Source organism: Calliopsis andreniformis, chromosome 9 (assembly GCF_051401765.1).
Source record: "Calliopsis andreniformis isolate RMS-2024a chromosome 9, iyCalAndr_principal, whole genome shotgun sequence".
NCBI lineage: Eukaryota > Metazoa > Arthropoda > Insecta > Hymenoptera > Andrenidae > Calliopsis > Calliopsis andreniformis.
In genome coordinates this window covers 8618104-8636808 of record NC_135070.1, presented here as the reverse complement: position 1 = coordinate 8636808, position 18705 = coordinate 8618104, and the positions used below count along the sequence as shown (strand labels likewise).

Genomic DNA, 18705 nt, shown 5'->3' with positions numbered 1-18705 from the left:
TTGATTGAATTTGTCTCTTATATTGCTGTAATAAACGTACCATGTTTCTATTCTTATAATATGCGTAGAGAATACAATGTATTAAATTATATTAACACAGTAAAATATAAAAAAGTCAATTTACATTGTACATCTATGTAGTCTGATTACGATTTTGTCAGCACTTATCAAATAACAGAAAAGACTCAAATGTATATGCTATATTTTATGCTTACAATTCAAAGTATCACGTTTATATGTAATTTAATATGCTTTGCGTCGAAACCATTATAGTACGACTTACTATAACAATCTTTTTTTTGTTAAATCAGACTTAACGCTTATCTTAGGAACTACGTCCTTAACAAGATTTCTAAAATTTTCCGACAATTCGTACATAATTACAACGCTTCGCTTCTTTGTAGTTATATTTTGTTTTGTGGGACGCACGTTTATAGGTCAAGAATGATATTGAGGCCACGTAATTTCATTAGATTTTTAACATCGTTAAAAAGATTATATATTAGCGCGACACTAAAATATTCAGAAGTTTTGCAAGTAAAAGTAATTTTGTAAAGTATCACAAAACAATAAAAAATCAAATACAATTTTCAAGATGTGTTTCTGTAAGATTATAAAGCTTAATTAGTATCTGCTGCCTTCTCTTAATACATTTCCTAATATACAAATGAAGAGACAACGTTAAGGAGAAATAAAGAACATGTACTTTATCAAATAAAGTGTTAAAGTGAAATATTACAAGGTAATTTCAGAAAAATAATATTGAAAATCTAATGCATCTAATACTTTGTGATATATTCAAAACATAAATGGTTTACATGTTATAACTTAAAAATAATTTTCATACGTTTAAAAATATGAAACATAAAAGAATCAAGTAGATTCGAACGAACGTTCTTTTTTCCAATACAACTTAAATATTAATATAATTTGCAGAACAAAATTGCTTCTTGCATTTGCGTTTCAAGCATAAAACTTCACTTCTGGCCTCAACAGTCTTATGTTCTAAATACAAAATGAATCTTTTTCTTTACTCAAATTTAAAAGCTAAATCTATCATTAAGAGTTCTCCCTGTGACACCGAGATTTCCAGATAAGCTGTACATGACCTCGCTGAAAGTGCGATCATCGACATCTACTCCTGTGTCCGACGAAGGAGTGTTACGCGTACGAGAACGAGACCTTGATCTTGATCTCGAGCGTTGTCGGCCAAACAGAGGCACTCGACCAACCTGTAACCCATAGATTTTATTAGAGTACAATTAAAAAATGACTTCTACATGGATAAAAAAGAACACTTCATTAATCATTACAATACTCCTCACCATATTTAAACTTTGTACACTTTGTCTGAATGGTGAACGTCCCCTCGGTAGCTGGCGCAAACTGTTTACAGCGTTTCCATTTCGACTTGGTGTAAGAGCAAGTGGTCGTTGATGACTGCTAGGAGTATATTCATTTCCCAATGTACACATGAAGTTCACATTTGAATTAGCGTTTAATCGTGGAGAACTACAACAGTGTTTGCATTATTTCAATTTAGTTCAAATATTACGTTGATAAAAATCGTAATTGAAACATCTTTTAAAATAACTTATAAGGGTGTGTGGGTACCCGAAATTATGGGTTCTGGCGGAGTCAATTTTATTCGGGATCGGGTTAGGATCCTGAAAGTTTGCAATGTTCAGATACTCGTGATTTCAGGTATTCGCACGTCCCTAATATATGTTATAGTAAAAATTAAAATTATTTATAAATTGCTTTGCAATCATACTTCATTCTCATTAATTTTTGTTCATATTGGGCTCGTCTTTGTGCACGGGCAATTTGGTCCGAACGTAATCCACCGGTAGTGAAACGACGTTGGGATGTTAGTATTTGTTGTCTCCTTTCCATAGCACTTCGTTGTTGAAGTGACAATAAAGATTTTCCTGCCTGTGGTACCTGTAATAAAATAATTGGGTCAGTTTAATCTAATTTACCGAATTTCGATTTTAACGTTACTGAAGGACATTCAACTTACTCTGAACTGATTTTGTAAGGATAGTCTCTGATTCTGTCGTTGGAGTAACAATTGTTTTGCTCTTTTAACACGATTTCTGTAAGCAATCTGAGCAGGACTTTGGTATCCCAATCGATTGTGAACAGACGTTGGGTCACGCAAATTCGGTAGACTGTTCGTTCTCTTCAGTGGAGTTTTATTATTAGTAAAGAATCCTCCTTGAGTAAAAGTCAAATTTGTACGACTTCTACTGCGAGTGAGACCAAATCTGTTGCCTCGACCACGGCGGACATTAAATGCTCCTCGTGCGTTAGATTTCTGGTTTAAATTTAAGTTGCTTCGTGATCTGGTGAGGCCACCATTTTTCTTATATCGTTTTCTCACAAAACCACCACGCACACTGTTGTTAGTGCTCTGTCCAGCTTGCCATGACTGTTCTTTCTTAGCAGTTCCAACATTGCGTTTCACTCTTGCACCTCTACCCCTGAGTCCACTTCGTCCCCGTGCACTACCTCGAGTGCGTTTAGCACCAGATTTTCCATTGGCAGGACCAGCCTTTTTCTTTTTTTCCTTCTTCTCCATCTTTATGATTTCATCTTAAAAGGAAGAAAAGTCACAAGGTTTAGTGAGCATATGGCCTTAGAGCAGGAAATTAATTTGTGTTAAACTTTAATCTGGAATGTGTGAAAAAGTTCCTGCTGTATGGATGATGCCGAAGGATAACTCAAGATGACAACCATAGTCTGTTTATTTAATCCCTTCAAAGAAATTGGTCTTTTTCAGTATCTATTTTCATTAGTCATTCGCCTGTTTTTCTTCCAATACATTTGTATAGTCAAATTCATCTCACTGGGTACTAGTTTAATTATACATATCTACTGATATATTTAAATATAATATATTGGAACTGTAATTGGAATCCTCACATTTATTAATTATTCTTTAATGCAATTACCCCACCACTAAGGGATGGATCAGAATATCAAACTAATTTTCCAATCATGGTACCAAAAACAAGCAATCATAATAACAAGACCAATGAAACTCAATTACACTACTCTAAATAAAAAATTACGAAATTATTTATGAATTTATCATTAACTTTGTAGATAATAAATGCTACTGCTTTGTATAAAACAAATATGTACATGTACATAAGTACAAGTTTATTTAAACTAATGTATTACTCTAATGCATATTTCATGATGTTATTTATCAAAGTATACCCAGGACATTACTGTTTTTAACTCTATTTCAATAGAATTCAAACTAGACTTCCTGTGCTACACAATTGTCTTTCATTCTTAATTATCTTCATACAAAATATTTTTAATTGATGCACATTACTGATCAAATATTTTCATCCCGTTATTCTTCTTCAAAGTTATATGTTCTTATATCTCACAGACTTCCTCCTAGGTAGTTTCAGTTTATGCTTGTGGCTTCTCTCTTATTTTTCTAATATTTTTAATCTGTAGATTCATGGAGCTTTTAAATACTTCATACATGTGTAATTTCCTTGCATGCGGATAACAGCAACAACGCAGAGATATCCAAGTGTGTTGGTTTCTATTATAGACTTTGTCCTTTTCTGGTTGACATTTTATGTAATTCATTATTTGACACTTTCAAAATCAGAATTTTATTAAATAACTTAGTCCCATTTTGTTCTTCCTTTTTTCATTTCCAAGATTTCAAACGTTCAAAATTATCCAGCATTTCTTAGTTAAAAAGGATGTAACTGTATTGTTAGGCAGATGTAATATCAACACAAGCATTGTAATTTGGTGGCCATTTTAAAATAGTGGAATATTACATTAACTGTATAAATATAGATTTTCTGGTAAATATCCAGCATCAAAGAGTGCTATTAGATAACATTTTTCTATTTCAGAATTCTGACCCATGAAAATATTCATAACAGACATGTACACTTTTTCCCACAGTTATACAGTCCTTGCATAAAAAGGTTTACAAAATTTGCGGAGTAAAAGCAACTCACTTTTATCCACTTTTACGTGGCAATCTATTTTTATCTATCCATTTAAACTCATACATTTGATTGCACATATATCAATTAATTTCCTAGTAGAATAACATCATTTCTTTTGGGATTATTCCATTTTCAAGTAATATCCGAACTTTCGAAATGCTCGTCGTTCTTAAATAGTAAATAGAATACGTTCAGCTGTGAAAATAAATTTCCTGGGTGATGCATGCTCGCCATTCAAGTGCTCCCATTTTCGCTCCCAAACAAATTATAAATAGTTCGACTTAAATCATGCGTTCAAGGTAAAAATAAAATTTATCGGGAAAAGTCCGAGTGTGTATCTTTTAATTTCACGGTTGGTGCGGCAGTTTTCGTCAGACAGAGACAAAACTCGACGAACACGATAGCGGAGATAAAAATACAACTAAAGTTACGCAAACGTGTATCCCACGCAACGAGAAAGTCGACTTCTTTTTACGATGCGTGAGTCACAATTTTGCTTGCGGCGATTCATCCAAAAAAAGTCTGCCGAGGATTTCGTTCCTTTTCCATTGAACGAAATGCCATTAATGCCGAAACAGACTCGATCTTACGTGTTTGGATCGCACAGAATAATTTCTCCAAATGAGCCATTAATCCGGTCTAGATTTAATATCTTCACTTTTGCATCGTTTAAATTACGTACACGTACTCGTCTATAATTCTTCACATCGCATTCTATCAATCCCTCGACTCGTACTGTACGAAAATTCTGGTGCAATAAAGATGAACTACTATTCTTCGCAGCGGCTACATATCCTCCATTCTTTCTCGCTTATCTCTCGGCGAAACACACTGGAAATAATTGGCACGCCACAGGGATGTCGAACTGATTAACTCTGCCTCTTTCTAAGGATCCGAAATGTGTCATCGTTGCCGAACGTATTCGAGGGAATTGTAATTACATGTTCCTCGGAGCGATCGAAAATAGTCCCAACACGACGTCTTCCCCAATGTGAAACATCAATCGACGTGGCGTTGGTATTTCGTTTAGGAAAATTCGCAATTATGGAGATCCACGATCCTGTTAAAATTACCTCGCCGCTGGGTCGCAACGTTTTCGTGACTCTATATTCGTCGGGCGTTAAACGAATGAAAATAAATGCGGATAGATCTACGCCGTTAGAATTCGTCGCCATATTGAATTGGTGCAAAAAGAAGATAAACGACTGCCGTACGCTCACCCAGGGTTATCAGCGGAATCGCTAGATTTTCGAGATTCTGGCCACTTACCAAGCGACATGTTCACTTTCGCGTCAATCTCAGACATTTTTGTCTTTGTTTAGTTTCGTTTCGTTTGCGTGTGTGTTCTCTCGACACAGATCGTGCGCGAAGACCGCGGAACGGAACCGAACTTTTTTACCGTAACGTTACCGCACAACCGCGACTCACGAAACGACTTTACACGACGCACTGTTCGCGAGTGAATGTAACGTTGCGATCACGGCCACGGGAGATCGACTGAGGGCGTGACGACTCGATGGATTGTTTGAGAGGCAGGGTCAGCGACATCTGTCGGTGGATGGTTGAACGAAATGATCGAAGGCGGCAAATTTGAAAGTTGGGTCGACAGTAGGAGATTGTGAACTTCGTGGTATTTGTTGCCGGCTTCAAATTATGGATTTTTCTTTTTTATCGAGCGTTTCCTAAATTTTGAGAGAGATTAAAGAGACTGAAAGAGACTAGAACATAATGTATGTTTAGTTCTTTTTAAATTCATATGTAATTATAAAAGACACGATGAAAATAATATCGGTAGATATTTGTTAGGAAATTTTCTATTTTTAATTGGAGACAGTACAAAATAAAATACAATTATTCTATTTTGCCTTACAACATTCGTCCCTCAAGAGGTTATGATTACGTAGCTTGCTAGGTTATTAGGGACTACACTGTTTGATTGATCGTTTTTGCTTATAAAAGCTATTGAACTCTTATTTATTATATTTTTACTATTTTGTGTATAATTTTAGGTGTTGAAATTTTCTATCCTTCATTGGAAAAATGGTTGGATAACATTTTGATATATAATTTCAATTTTGGCGCTAATTTTGAATAAAAAGTATTCTAATTTGAATTCTTGAAATATTTCATTCGTGAAATTACAAATACAACCAATAGATATTTTGTTAGAATTCAATATTTATGTTATTTGAAATTAGTTAAACTAACATATTACACGAACCTACGAGATAATTGTACATAACCTTCATTGTAAGCAATTATTACATCAACGTATTCATTTACATATTATTAAGAGTCTTTAGTTAACATTTAAATTTATACTTTTTATTATACGTTTCTTGATAAATATGGATGAAATTATTATACGTAAAGCAAAGCGTGAAGATTGCAAAGCTATTAGAGACTTGATACAGGTAAACAACTAGGAATATTAATATTTTATTATTTATATATATAGTAGTTGGAAGGTTTTGATATTCTGTATAAATTATAAATATATTAGAATCATTTTTTATTACACCATTTTAGGAATTAGCTGATTTTGAGAAGATGCCAGAGGGACCAAAAATTGATTATACAAGTAAAGATTTCATTGTAAATATATTTCAGTTTGATATCTTATGTATTTAATAATCTAAGTTTTCAAACTGAATAATTGTAGCATTAGAACAAGATGGATTTGATGCAGAACATCCTTTATTCATATGCTTTGTTGCTGAAATTAATGAAAAAATAGTGGGCTATGCAATATCATATTATACATATTCAACATGGTGTGGAAAAGCTATGTATTTGGAAGATATTTATGTGACACTTGATTATCGAGAAAAACATATTGGTAGTAAACTATTAAAAGCTGTTGCTAAGGTATATTCTATGAAATATAAAGAACTTTAACAACATTATGCTAATATTGTAATTCTGTTGCTTTTTTGTATTTCTTCCAGAATGCAGTAGATAACAATTGTTGTAGATTAGATTTCTCAGTCCTTAAGTGGAATCCTGCCCAAGATTTTTATAAAAATAAAGGAGCAGCTGATTTAACAGTGGAAGAAGGATGGCATCATTATCGTTTATCAGATGTAGCTTTGAAAACTTTAGCCATAGATATGTAATTATAATTATCTTATTAATAAAATTTTTTTATAGTATTCAAGGAAATTTGTCTATACCCTGTATATAACAAAACATTCATCTGTTAACAAACAATTGAAATGAGAAATTTTCTTTTAAATAGGTGAAATAAAAACATTTTGCATTAAATGTAGAATGATGCATAATTACTTAAAGATTTTATCAGAATAAATATATTAAAAGGAGTTTAATAATAGCATAGACATAAATATGGACGAAAAGAAGGTAAAATTTTATTTTAATTCAAATTTATTTTTGTAATTTAAAAACATACTCTAAAAGGATATTAACTTCACTTACAGTTTTCATATCTTTTCTCTCCTACTCCATTATTACTTGAGCCAAATGCAATTAGCACGACTCCTATTATAACAGGAAAGCTGTGCGAAGATTATGTTGAAGACACTGATAATATTGATTCTGATTTATTGTCTCATAGTGACATGAGTTGGGGGTCTTTAGAAGATAGATATGTATTGTTTGAAATTTTGTCTGAAGATTCAGATTCAACTATATCCTCATCAAGTTCTACTTCAAGTGTAACTTAATTTTTTAATATTCGCTTACATTCAACTATGATGCAATTAAAGTTACAAAACTTTTGTCTTTAAAGTCTGATTCTTCAATTGTACTCGATCAAATGCCAATTCCAACAAATGAAGATGCAATAGAATGCGCAAACGAAAGTAGTTGGGGTAGATACACATTAGATGCTAATGCATGGAACGATGACAGAGCACCTGTTGTAAAATTGAGGCACATTGAAAATGTTTCATTTAACGAATTTGAATTTTGTGGTTTCTTCACTGACAGACTAATAGGAATTGGATCATCGTTTCTGTCTAAATCTCCTGAAAATGGTCTCTATGTTCTGAATAAATGTGTTATGAGAAACATGGTATCTAATTATCATTGAGAAATCTTTTGAAACACAAGAAAATAAATATTTAAAACTAATGTTTTTTTTTTACAGTCACTTTCAAACATTACAATGTTACATTTTCATCGTTATTTGCGGTATATTGATCTTGCATATAACTACATTTCAAATTTGTGTCCTTTGGGAGGAGTTCCCTATTTAATGTATTTAAACCTAGCGCATAATAGAACAGCTATAATTTTAGACTTTAAGCCTCCTTGGTACTTAACATATGTAAATTTATCGTACAATTATATATCAGAAATGCGCGATATAAGTAACTTTTGGAGTATAGTTCATTTAGACTTATCGCATAACGCAATCGAAGTCATTTCTGGTTTACAAAATTTAAAGTTAGTATATTTTTCTAATTAATTACAAAATAAATTACATTAATTTTCTGCCCTATATATACACTGTTATTTTAGATATTTAAAATACTTAAATTTGTCTTACAATCTAATTGAATGTATGGAGAATTTGGACAAACTAAATATTCAAGAATTGAACTTAGAAGGGAATTGTATAACATCATTTAAATCTGCAATACCTGATCACGGTATTACAACTTTGCCTCACCTTCGAGAAATACGTTTGGGTTATAACAAAATATCTAGTTTGGAATTTTTCAAGGCAATAATTTCAATATTATATTTATTATAAATTAGCAAAACAATTAATATATAGGACTTGTGTTTAAAATTTTAGGGTGGATACAGTTTACGAGTCATAGATCTGAAATTCAATAGAATTAATGATTTATTAGAATTGGCAAACTTTAAAGGTTTAATACATGAAATAGATCTCAGAGGCAATGGTTGTACAAAATGGCCTAATTATAAAGCAGTAGTTTTGTTTTCTATACCAAGTATACAAATTATTGATGGTGATGCTGTGTGCACTTCAGACAAAGTATAATTGAACATTAGAAGTTACAAATTGAAATGCATTTTTTAAAAAACTGATTTCAATAGGTCAGTGCTGCAATTGTATTTTCATCACCACTGAACTTAACAGCTGCTCGAACTGTTACAAAATTAACTTTGCTAGAGCATTTAAGTACCCCTAAAATTGATTTACATATCTCACCATATGATGAATTAAGCCCGCCTCTAATAATACTTACTGGTCCCTCTGCAGTGAAAAAGATATCTTTAGCTCTTCATGTTGCACAAATGCTGCCAAAAAAAGTAATGATATAATTGACTGTTAACTTACAAGATTCAGATATTGAAAATTAATATTCTATTTCAGGTAAAATATTGTCAGTGGCATACTACAAAAAAATCAGAAAATAGTGAATTTGAACAACAGATTTATATTTTGGTAAACAGAGAAGAATTTAACGATATGTCTCGTTGTGGACATTTTTTAGCAATTCAAGAACTGCTGGGGAATAGTTATGGATTTCGTTAGTTTTAATTATCAAATTTTATAGACTTTTTACAAATTATACTTACTGTTTGTATCAATCTAGATCATAATCAAATTACATCACTAATACTGGAAAAAAAAGTTGGTATTACACAAACGGATTTATATGCAACCATGCAGATGAGTAAGCGATATTCCAACATCAAACCTATTCTTGTATTAACAGAAAGTGAACAAGTTCATCGCAATTGGATACAAGAAAAATTTGATGTTTATACATGTATCAGAGAAAGTGTAGAAAATTTAGTAAAAGAAAATAGTGTGACAAAAGAGAGTACTTCAGAAGTTATACACACAGCACACTTTGTCAGAAAAATGTTGAATAATGTATAAATTCTATATCTCTATATATTCTTACAATATTGATGTGCAGTAGTTAAGATTTTCATTTACAGATTATAAATAATATGTCATTATATTCAAACATAGCAAATGATAAAACAGAGCATAAAAGACATAAAGTCTCAATAATAGAAAGTGATGAAATGGAAGAACAAAAAAATATCAAATTTCATAATAAAGGAGAAAAAATAACGGAAGAAGAAGAAGAAGAAGAAGAAGAAGAAGAAGAAGAAACTGATAATTTACAACAAGAAAGCAATGTTGTAAATCTTGAACCTAAACTGAATGAACAAGCAAACTTAAGAGTATGAGTTTATTTCTACAATATACAGCATTTAAATATGTAGCAGTAAGTGACCATGTTATTTAATAGATAATTTTAGATGAATATGCGAACGTTGTAATTGAAGATGAAAATGTAAAGCGTGAAAGACACCAAGCAAAACTTTGGCAACGTCGAGATACATTACTTGAAGGAAGAGAACTTAGCGAATCAGCGTCTAGCGAAGAAACAGACGAAGTTTGTATTCAAAAATTTGTACTCCTCCTTATGATGTTACATTTAACAGATAAATACAAATAATTTTTTAAGGTATCTTTGGAAATGAAAAAACCTGAATTATTGAAAGACATTTACACAAATATCGTAATAAAAACGAGGCAAATGTATCTGGATCATCATGTGAATAAGCCTGGATTTTTTTGTCTAGTGGTAATAATTAATATTGTTCTTGTTGCTGCTGATAACATAATATAAAATTTTAATTACAGTTATGTTGTAGCTGCTGACAGATAATTATTTAAAATCGTTTAATAAATTGATTAATTTTATTTATGAAACATATACAAGTCATTCTACAGCAAAGCCTAAATTTTTCACTGAAATTAAACATTTCTCTGAAGTTGCTGTTCCTGAAATGATTGATAGTGTTGCTGATGAAATAAGACAGTAAGTATTTTTATTTTCTTCCTTACTACTAATTTTACTTTGTACTTTTTACAAATAAATTTGTAGGTCATTATCAACATCAATATTACAAAGAAAAACTTTATTGAGGTCTTATGGTGTTACTTCATGGAAAGATTTAATGCCCAGTCAAAGAATATGGGATTTAGATGAAATGGTTGAAGCTGATTAGTTTCCAAGGTAAATGTTCAAAGAAATTTACAATTTTTTATTTTATACTTTATTATTAGTACTTCTGTTTGTACATAGAATAATAGACATTTTTTGCAGGAGTACTTTAATGTGAGGAACTTTCAATCATTAATGTTTAAAAGTATTTACTTAACATTTTTATTGTACTTCAGTTTGTTCAAAATATTTTTCTTTTACACGTTAAAAATTTATTGTTAATTATATTACTTTTTAAATGGCAGAATTTATTATTAAATACTCAATCATGTGTGCGTTTTATTAATATGAGAAAGATTACTATTTAAAAGTGATGCATTTGATGGTTCTATAATTACCTGTAAATTTGTATCATAATTTGTACTTTCCATAGATACTTTCTGGTCATTAAATGTAACTGTAAAGGAGCTATCATCGATTTCTGGTAAAGGATTCTGTAGTAATATAAATTTTGTTTCATTATCAATAGCATCTGTTTTAGAACGATTCATTTGTATCCACGTTTCTTGCAATGCGCTATGATCCGAATTTACTTTTTTAGATAACTCATTGGTTTCTGACTGAATTGACATAACTGAATATGTTTTCTTAACATTAGATTCATTATTTATTTCAATGTGACTTTTCATATGATCGTTTAAACTTTCTTTTTGTTCAAATACCAAATTGCAATGATTACATCTAGAAATGAAATAGGTAGAAATAGAACTGTACTTAATACGGACATATCAAACTTTTGTAATGTATTTACTTACTGGTAACTTATTTCATTAGCCTTTTTTGTTTTGTTCTCGAATGGATCGTGAATTTTTTGATGAGCAAGCAAATTATATCGTTCTGCAAATCGTTTTCCACATAATGTGCAACTATATGGTTTCTCACCAGTATGAGCCCGCATATGTCGTTTTAAGTGAGATGTTGAAAGTAAAGATAAATCACACATCTAGAATATACGACTGTTTATTATATTTTTTTCATCATTGTAACAAAAAAATAATACTAGTATATATAATGGCTATTACTTACATTGCATTTATAGGATTTTTTGCCGCTATGAGATAATTTATGCATATTATATGATGTATGATGTATAAATCTTTTGCCACATAATTCACACTGATAAGGCATCTCACCTGTATGTATTGGCAAATGTCTCATAAGTGCTCCTTTCTGTGTAAAACACTTATTACAAAAGCTGCACTGAAATGGATTTACTCCATTATGCATTCCTACATGTATTTCTAATGCATGTTTGTGTTTATACACCTGACCACATTTTTCACACATGTATGGTCTTAATGTAGAGTGAGTTTTTATATGTGTTTTTAATTCAGCTGATGTTTTCCATTTTTTCCCACAAGTAGAACAAGAATACTTTAGTGGCTTTAAATTACATTTTGGTACTTTTCTTGATTTAATAGGAACTTTTGTTTGATCTATTTTTGAGGCTATATTTATAAAATATACATTACCATAATATGTAAAATCTAATTAATAAATTTACTAAATAAGTAAGCATGTATTACCAAGAGCACTTTCTGTATTCTCTTCTGAAATATTTCTTTCTGCTTCCTTCCATTTGAAATCAACTGACTGCTCAATACTCTGTACCTGCAACTTATTATTGCAAAAAATAGGATTTATTTTTATAAAGTCTCCTGACTTATTTTTTTCAGAATCTGTTAATGAAACACAATCTTCTTTTTCTATATGCAGTTTTAATGTCTGTATATTTGCTGCAAAAAATGATTATTACATTTAAAGATATTGTAATTATATTTTAAAGTATTATCAATCTATTTTCTTACCTTGGGAGGAACTAATGTTAAATAAATTATTGTCATTAGTTATTGCTATTGAATTATGCAATACATTATTTCCTAAAATTTCATCATTCTTTACATTAATATAATTGTTACTATAATCAAACGACTTTGCATTTTCTGTTTCATTACAGTCTATTGCTTTCTTCTTAATATTTCTTTTTGAGTCTATAATAGTCTTGGCATAAATATCACAATCTTTATTTGGAAGATTTATTATTTGGCTTGTTAGTTTATCTTGAATACATTGTTGTTTTACCATTTCTTCAATTTGAATTACTTGAAAATTTGGTTTTTCTTTTAACTCTTCTTCATTATTGCTCACATGTAATTTAATTTCCTCTAAAGCTGCCTTTGTACATAAATTAACATTTGTATCATTGTTTGTTGATTGCTTAACATTCCTTCTTCTCTCAGTGGCACGGTATATCTTCAAAATTTCACAACGTATGTTCGAAACAGTCTTTTGTGCTTGCTCCAACATTTGAAATAAATTATAACATTGTATGCAGACATAGGAATTGTGTATCTCAGAAATAGCCACACGAAGTACCTTTGATACAAAGTTTACTAATAATTCGCCATTTCGTGGGCAGGGTGTGCAAAATATATTTATGCAGGTAGAAACATCAATACTTATATTACATACTAGGCACAGTAAGTTAGACACAGGCATCATTTTGTTGTACCTTCAAAATGTCATTACACTTTATAGTTGGTAACTCAATTCCTTTTCAGTAATATACGCTGTTACTTTATAATAAATAGCGGGTACAAATACGACCATTTTATTTGATAATCACAAATTGCTTTGTGAAAGAGCATCTCAAATATAACCTCTACTTTCCTCGGCAACATAACATGTTTAAAAAACTCCTCTGCATAGCGAAATTTGACAGTACCTGTTTGTCATATAAAAATAGCAAAAATATAGTCACATCTCCGCAATATGTTTTTCTTTAAGCTTAAATTTGTTATAAATTGTCAAGTAGAATGTGACGTACTTATGAATATACATGTAGCTATGACACAATTACTACACATACAAATAAATAGAGCTCTACTATCCGTCCAAATGTTCAAGTATGTGTATACTCAAAATAGTCGCTGCAGTTCGAACTTGGATTCAAAATAATCAAAATCCGAGTCTGAGTATTTCAGTCTCTGATTTGCGATGCAAGTATGCCCGTCCCAACTAAATTACGTACATACGCACGCATTTTAAATATATTTTACATTTACGCGCGCAATTTCCTAAGCGTGGCATTCAATAAAATTTGATCAGAATAAAATGCATAATAAAATTTGTTTTATTTACTTGTTGTATAAAGTTATACATAATAAATATAATATTGGTTGGTTTTAAATATACATACAATTGTCTCTTTGGTTTCAGAGACTAGACTAAGCAAACAAATTATCACACAGCAATACTGTAAGTTATTATTAAGACACCACTTTATAATGCATATTCAATGTAAAAATTTTGATTCTTAAATATCGATTCTTTGAAATTATTCTAGTTTCAAAATTTTATCTATATCAGAATCTAAATCTGAAATTTCTGATATAGATTCTGTATGCAATATTTCAGATGTTTTGTCTTTTAAATTACGAGGTGCTGGTTGTGGTAATGAACTATTTGTTACTTTGGAATTTAATGTAGGCACTTTAAGTGAACTTTCTAAGAGAGAACTGATGCTTGAAGTACTTATTTGTTGATTTTCAGTATCTTCTGCACGCTTTGAAGAAAATATTGTTTCAACTGCTCCTGTAGGTTTCTTTCTCGCCATACTCAACTGAAATAAGATTGTTATTTTTTAATATCGTTTTTCTTAATTATATTTGAATATCATTTAATATTGAATAAATTTTGTAATACATTACCTGTATTTCAAGCTTTTTCGATATTTCAGCAATTTTATCACTTTGAGTAGTTTTTAATATAATATTGCTTGTATTTTTATCATTGTCACGTTCTGATAAATATCTTTTTTCGTTTGATGCGCTGAATAAATTAAGAAATTATACATGTTTCGATTAAAACTGGATTTTAAAAAAGTACTGGTATCTAATATAGAATATGATGAATTTACATACCTTGAACTACTCCAATTACTATTGTTCAATTCTTCTTTTTTAATATAGTGCTCTGACAATGATTCTGTATCTTTCTCTTCTGCTAAATCAAAAATAACTTTCTTTTTTATTAAACTACTTGCTGAACCAGTTGTAGATTTTAAAACACTTTTACTGTGCTTTGGAGACATTGATATATTTTGTACATTTGAATTATCTGTAGCATCATTCTCAAAAAAGGATTTCATTTTGTCCAAAGAATCTCTTTTAGAAATTCCTTGTACATTGGTTGTGGGCCCTATATCTTCTAAAGATGTTATCGAATTTGAAGAAGTCTGTAGTAAATTTTCAATACTCTTATGATTTAAAGTTTTTATAGACTTTATAGGAGTCAGTTCAAGTTCATTTGAACTTCTAGTATAATTATAACGTTCTGGAGTAGAATATAACTTATTTGGTGTTATATTCTGTACTCGTAATGCAGATGTATAATCTTCTGAAAAAATATATATGGTTTCATTAACTGCTACTTTTATACAAAGATATAGAAATAAAATGTACTAATTACTAGAATTTTTTTTATCACCAAACGCTTTTATTGTCGTTGATTTTTTTACATGTTTAGGGCTTTTCACTATTTTTGCCTTATTGGATATTTTGTTAAGAACTTCTTCCATTATTTTTAATTTAATTTGATGGTATTTCGGTAATTTCTGTAAATAAAATAAATAAAGTACGTTATGAACACTATTTATTAACATTTTCATTACCTTCATATTGATCTTTTGATGATGTTTTAAAATATCCATCTTTTGTTTAAAAGTTTGTGTAGGTATTCCATGCCATTCTGGATCTATTCCCAAATCTCTTAATTTCTGATCAAACGTATCTAGTAAATTTCTTCGTAATTTTTTGTAAAATGAATTGCAGTGTGCTGTGTTTTTATATTCGTGCGCTGGAAAATTATTTTGTATTATGGTATTGCTTTCTGTTTCTGAATGTGTTTGTGATTCAGAAATTATAGATTCTGAATTTGTTTCAGAAATTAAGTCATCTTCTACATGCTCTGATTCTTTTCTATTTTTTGTGGATAAAGGTTTTCGAGATGTACTTTCACCAGCAGCATTTTTTAACTCATTCATGTCAGATTCATTTGAATCAGCTTTAAGAATAAATTGATCATTAAAATCATATTTTCTATGCTTTATTTCATGACTCAAACCTCTTTCAAAAAGTGAGTCTTGTGATTCTGATGTATTACTTAAACTACAATACTGTAAATCTTTTTCCACTTTTTTTTTATTTTTGACTTTCGTATTTTTTACAATTCTTGTATTTTTATGTCTAGTATTTTTTTTACTTTCATTTGTAACAGTCTTATCAGAACTCAAAGTATGTATATTTCTAGAAATCTTGTGTTGCGTGGTTAATGGCAGTATTTTAGACACAAATAAATCTGAACTGAATTCCTTATCTATGTTTTCGGCATTTAAATATGTTTGTTTTTGATCATTCTGTTTCAAATCACTTTCATCTGATTGCTTTGCAGCTTCATCAGATTGATTTAATACTGCAACTTGATCATTGTCTTTTTGTAAATTACTTTCTGGAGTTTTATTTTTTTCATTTAGTAATGAAACATTTATTTCATGGGATAAAGAGTGTAACTGTTTACTTTGCTCAATTAAAATGTTCGACTGATTTGCAGTTTGTCGTTCTAAATTATTAACTTTGGATTCATATTCTGCTTTTATATCATCTGCTGCTTTTTGTGTTAATTTCAGCTCTGTTGTAAGTCTCTCAACATCTTTCTCATGTTGTTTTTCTAGATGTTCGATTTTGGATTTCCAATAATTTTCCTGAGCATATAATTTTGCATGCATACTTTCTATATCTGGAGTTAACTGTACAGATACATTAAAAGATTAGATATTCTGATAGGTACCACAAATTAACATTTTACTTACTTTTTCAAATAATTGATTTCTCAATTTCTGAAATTCCTTTTCTTGTTGATTTATTAACGTTTGTACATTTGTTTCTGATGTGTGTTCATGCATGGTCTTCTCTTTTTGCCTTAAATTCTGTTAAAATATTTATTATTTAAATTGTACAAGAGAATATAAAATTTCTCTACCTGAATACTTACATGTATTTCATCAAAAAGCATTGTTTTTAAATTTTTTATTTCTTCTCGATATCCTTTATACTCTTGCTGTTCTTTCATTTTATTAGTATCACATTTAAAACTTTCAACTTCATTTTGTGACAATCTTCTATCATAGTCTACTGTTTTTTTATCAGAAACTTTATCAGACTCATTTCTAATTACCCTTTCAGTTTCATTCAATCTTTCTTTTAAGCTTTTTATTTCATTATGCAACTTTTCTGTTTCATTACGGTAATGCTCATGCACAGGAGAAGAAGTGACATATAAATCTGGTGTGTATGTATGTCTACGCATGACATGAGCATTTAAAAATACAGAAGATATAAAAGTTTTAGGACAATAAGGACACTGAAAAAGAAGCATTAATAATTAACAAAATAAAATATTTAACAGGATAAGATATGTATGATTTTAATACTTTATAAATTTCACCACTGCAATCATCAATTTTGGTTTCTATCAATTTACTTCGCTCCTTTGATTTCTCTTTCAAATGTTTTATTACTTCTTCTAAAGTAACTATTTCTTTCTTCAATTTAACATTTTCTTCTATCTTCAATCTTAGTTCATCTTTCAATATTACTACACTGTGATCTAAATATTGTTTACAATATAATAAATATTCAACTGCTAGTTGTGCCAGACGAAAAAGCTTTACAAAATTGGGGTCCAAGATTTTAACATCATATTCACTTTCCAAACAGTAATCTATTACACTGTTTACATTGTCATCAATGGTATAAAAATCTCTTTCTCTTATAATTCGATCTATATCTACATTACCTGAAATCATATATTAAATCAGTTACATATTTGTTCAGTAGAAGATATAAGCAAAGCTATACAAAAGAATACATCATAGAAACATAAAATTACATACTTATACGATTCCAATCTACTCGTACCCTGGACTTATGCATATTGAAATAAAAACCAGATTCTCTGGCCAGTTTTGGAAAATCATGGCACCATTTAGTGCCAATACGAAACGAGAATGCCATTATTGTATTTACAAGTTTCCTTTCATATAAATTTACAGGTTACAAAGGGTTGCAATTTCGCAGTTACTAATTATTAAAAGGTAATCAAAGGGTGTAGTAAATGATTCTGCTATAACTGACATCATTTTTTCTTCATGAAGACAGTTCTACTGTAAGGAAAAATTAGTAAATAATACAACTACTTTTTATATTTATACATATCGTGGTTAGAATATTTGATGTAAACAAAATTGAACAGGTGTGATTTCTCAAAAAGTGCCATCTGCAGTTATTATGGAGTGGATTTAAATTTTATTATTTATTTTCTTAAATATCCATGCATATATGCGAATATAAAATCAAATGAAGTGACTAAAATTTGTGATAGAATACTGAATCAAAATATGAGATTTTGAATATGATACAAGTCTTCGAATAATTTCAAATTGTAATTACTCATCGACTGAACATATTTTCAAATTTGAATTACGCGCATTGGGAATTATATTTACGTGATTCTAATATAATTATTTAATTAATCGTGAGAATTTAAGATAATAAAGAAAACTAGAAATTTTTCAGCATGATTTGGTTGACTGTCAAAAGAATAGAGGATGATATTTATATGAAATGATATAATTGGTCATTGACTACATAAAAATGTCCGACGAACGTTCATGTTCGTTTAACGTT

General features: G+C 30.0%; 4 protein-coding genes across 7 annotated transcripts; 1 reads left to right on the top strand and 3 right to left on the bottom strand.

Annotated features, from left to right (window-relative positions):
• Nucleotides 1-774: 774 nt before the first annotated feature.
• Nucleotides 775-5472, bottom strand: LOC143184065 (uncharacterized). The gene is made up of 5 exons (XM_076386020.1): nt 5265-5472; nt 2024-2598; nt 1775-1944; nt 1326-1512; nt 775-1232 (listed from the first exon to the last, which is right to left on the bottom strand). Exons 1-5 carry the CDS (start codon nt 5299-5301, stop codon nt 1041-1043), a joined length of 1161 nt encoding a protein of 386 aa, XP_076242135.1. The 5' UTR covers nt 5302-5472; the 3' UTR covers nt 775-1040.
• Nucleotides 5473-5623: 151 nt separating this feature from the next.
• LOC143183348 (uncharacterized) lies at nt 5624-11198 on the top strand. The gene is made up of 19 exons (XM_076384874.1): nt 5624-6409; nt 6525-6576; nt 6658-6863; nt 6944-7107; nt 7328-7355; nt 7433-7669; nt 7744-8028; nt 8104-8402; nt 8478-8682; nt 8758-8961; nt 9024-9239; nt 9304-9460; nt 9527-9810; nt 9879-10130; nt 10199-10345; nt 10418-10537; nt 10608-10774; nt 10841-10972; nt 11063-11198. Exons 1-18 carry the CDS (start codon nt 6344-6346, stop codon nt 10962-10964), a joined length of 3213 nt encoding a protein of 1070 aa, XP_076240989.1. The 5' UTR covers nt 5624-6343; the 3' UTR covers nt 10965-10972; nt 11063-11198.
• On the bottom strand, nt 11090-13909 carry LOC143184195 (uncharacterized). Of its 3 annotated transcripts, none has more exons than XM_076386247.1 (6): nt 13788-13909; nt 12769-13685; nt 12487-12696; nt 11987-12408; nt 11716-11903; nt 11090-11641 (listed from the first exon to the last, which is right to left on the bottom strand). In XM_076386247.1, exons 2-6 carry the CDS (start codon nt 13460-13462, stop codon nt 11227-11229), a joined length of 1929 nt encoding a protein of 642 aa, XP_076242362.1. In that variant the 5' UTR covers nt 13463-13685; nt 13788-13909; the 3' UTR covers nt 11090-11226. The 3 variants fall into 3 exon arrangements, with proteins under 3 accessions (XP_076242362.1, XP_076242363.1, XP_076242361.1); XM_076386248.1 differs by having other exon boundaries at nt 12769-13336; nt 13433-13830; XM_076386246.1 differs by having other exon boundaries at nt 12769-13830.
• A 167-nt stretch (nt 13910-14076) lies between these two features.
• Dzip1 (DAZ interacting zinc finger protein 1) lies at nt 14077-18603 on the bottom strand. Of its 2 annotated transcripts, none has more exons than XM_076386244.1 (10): nt 18525-18603; nt 17913-18182; nt 17451-17815; nt 17012-17380; nt 16830-16946; nt 15633-16766; nt 15431-15575; nt 14884-15358; nt 14671-14791; nt 14077-14582 (listed from the first exon to the last, which is right to left on the bottom strand). In XM_076386244.1, exons 2-10 carry the CDS (start codon nt 18031-18033, stop codon nt 14298-14300), a joined length of 3132 nt encoding a protein of 1043 aa, XP_076242359.1. In that variant the 5' UTR covers nt 18034-18182; nt 18525-18603; the 3' UTR covers nt 14077-14297. The 2 variants fall into 2 exon arrangements, with proteins under 2 accessions (XP_076242359.1, XP_076242360.1); XM_076386245.1 differs by having other exon boundaries at nt 14884-15355.
• Between the last annotated feature and the right edge of the window lie 102 nt (nt 18604-18705).

Coding starts and splice junctions, on each gene's coding strand:
- LOC143184195 (XM_076386247.1), bottom strand. CDS start 13,462: ATGATGCCTGTGTCTAACTTACTGTGCCTAGTATGTAATATAAGTATT. Junction 12,697..12,768: donor TAACATTAGTTCCTCCCAAG/GTAAGAAAATAG, acceptor CATTTTTTGCAG/CAAATATACAGACATTAAAA. Junction 12,409..12,486: donor GAATACAGAAAGTGCTCTTG/GTAATACATGCT, acceptor TTATAAATATAG/CCTCAAAAATAGATCAAACA.
- LOC143183348 (XM_076384874.1), top strand. CDS start 6,344: ATGGATGAAATTATTATACGTAAAGCAAAGCGTGAAGATTGCAAAGCT. Junction 6,864..6,943: donor TATTAAAAGCTGTTGCTAAG/GTATATTCTATG, acceptor TATTTCTTCCAG/AATGCAGTAGATAACAATTG. Junction 7,108..7,327: donor AAAACTTTAGCCATAGATAT/GTAATTATAATT, acceptor GTTTAATAATAG/CATAGACATAAATATGGACG.
- Dzip1 (XM_076386244.1), bottom strand. CDS start 18,033: ATGGCATTCTCGTTTCGTATTGGCACTAAATGGTGCCATGATTTTCCA. Junction 16,767..16,829: donor GAAATCAATTATTTGAAAAA/GTAAGTAAAATG, acceptor GTATCTGTACAG/TTAACTCCAGATATAGAAAG. Junction 15,359..15,430: donor TGGTGATAAAAAAAATTCTA/GTAATTAGTACA, acceptor ATATTTTTTCAG/AAGATTATACATCTGCATTA.
- LOC143184065 (XM_076386020.1), bottom strand. CDS start 5,301: ATGTCTGAGATTGACGCGAAAGTGAACATGTCGCTTG. Junction 2,599..5,264: donor GAAAGTGAACATGTCGCTTG/GTAAGTGGCCAG, acceptor CTTCCTTTTAAG/ATGAAATCATAAAGATGGAG. Junction 1,513..1,774: donor CAAAAATTAATGAGAATGAA/GTATGATTGCAA, acceptor ACACTGTTGTAG/TTCTCCACGATTAAACGCTA.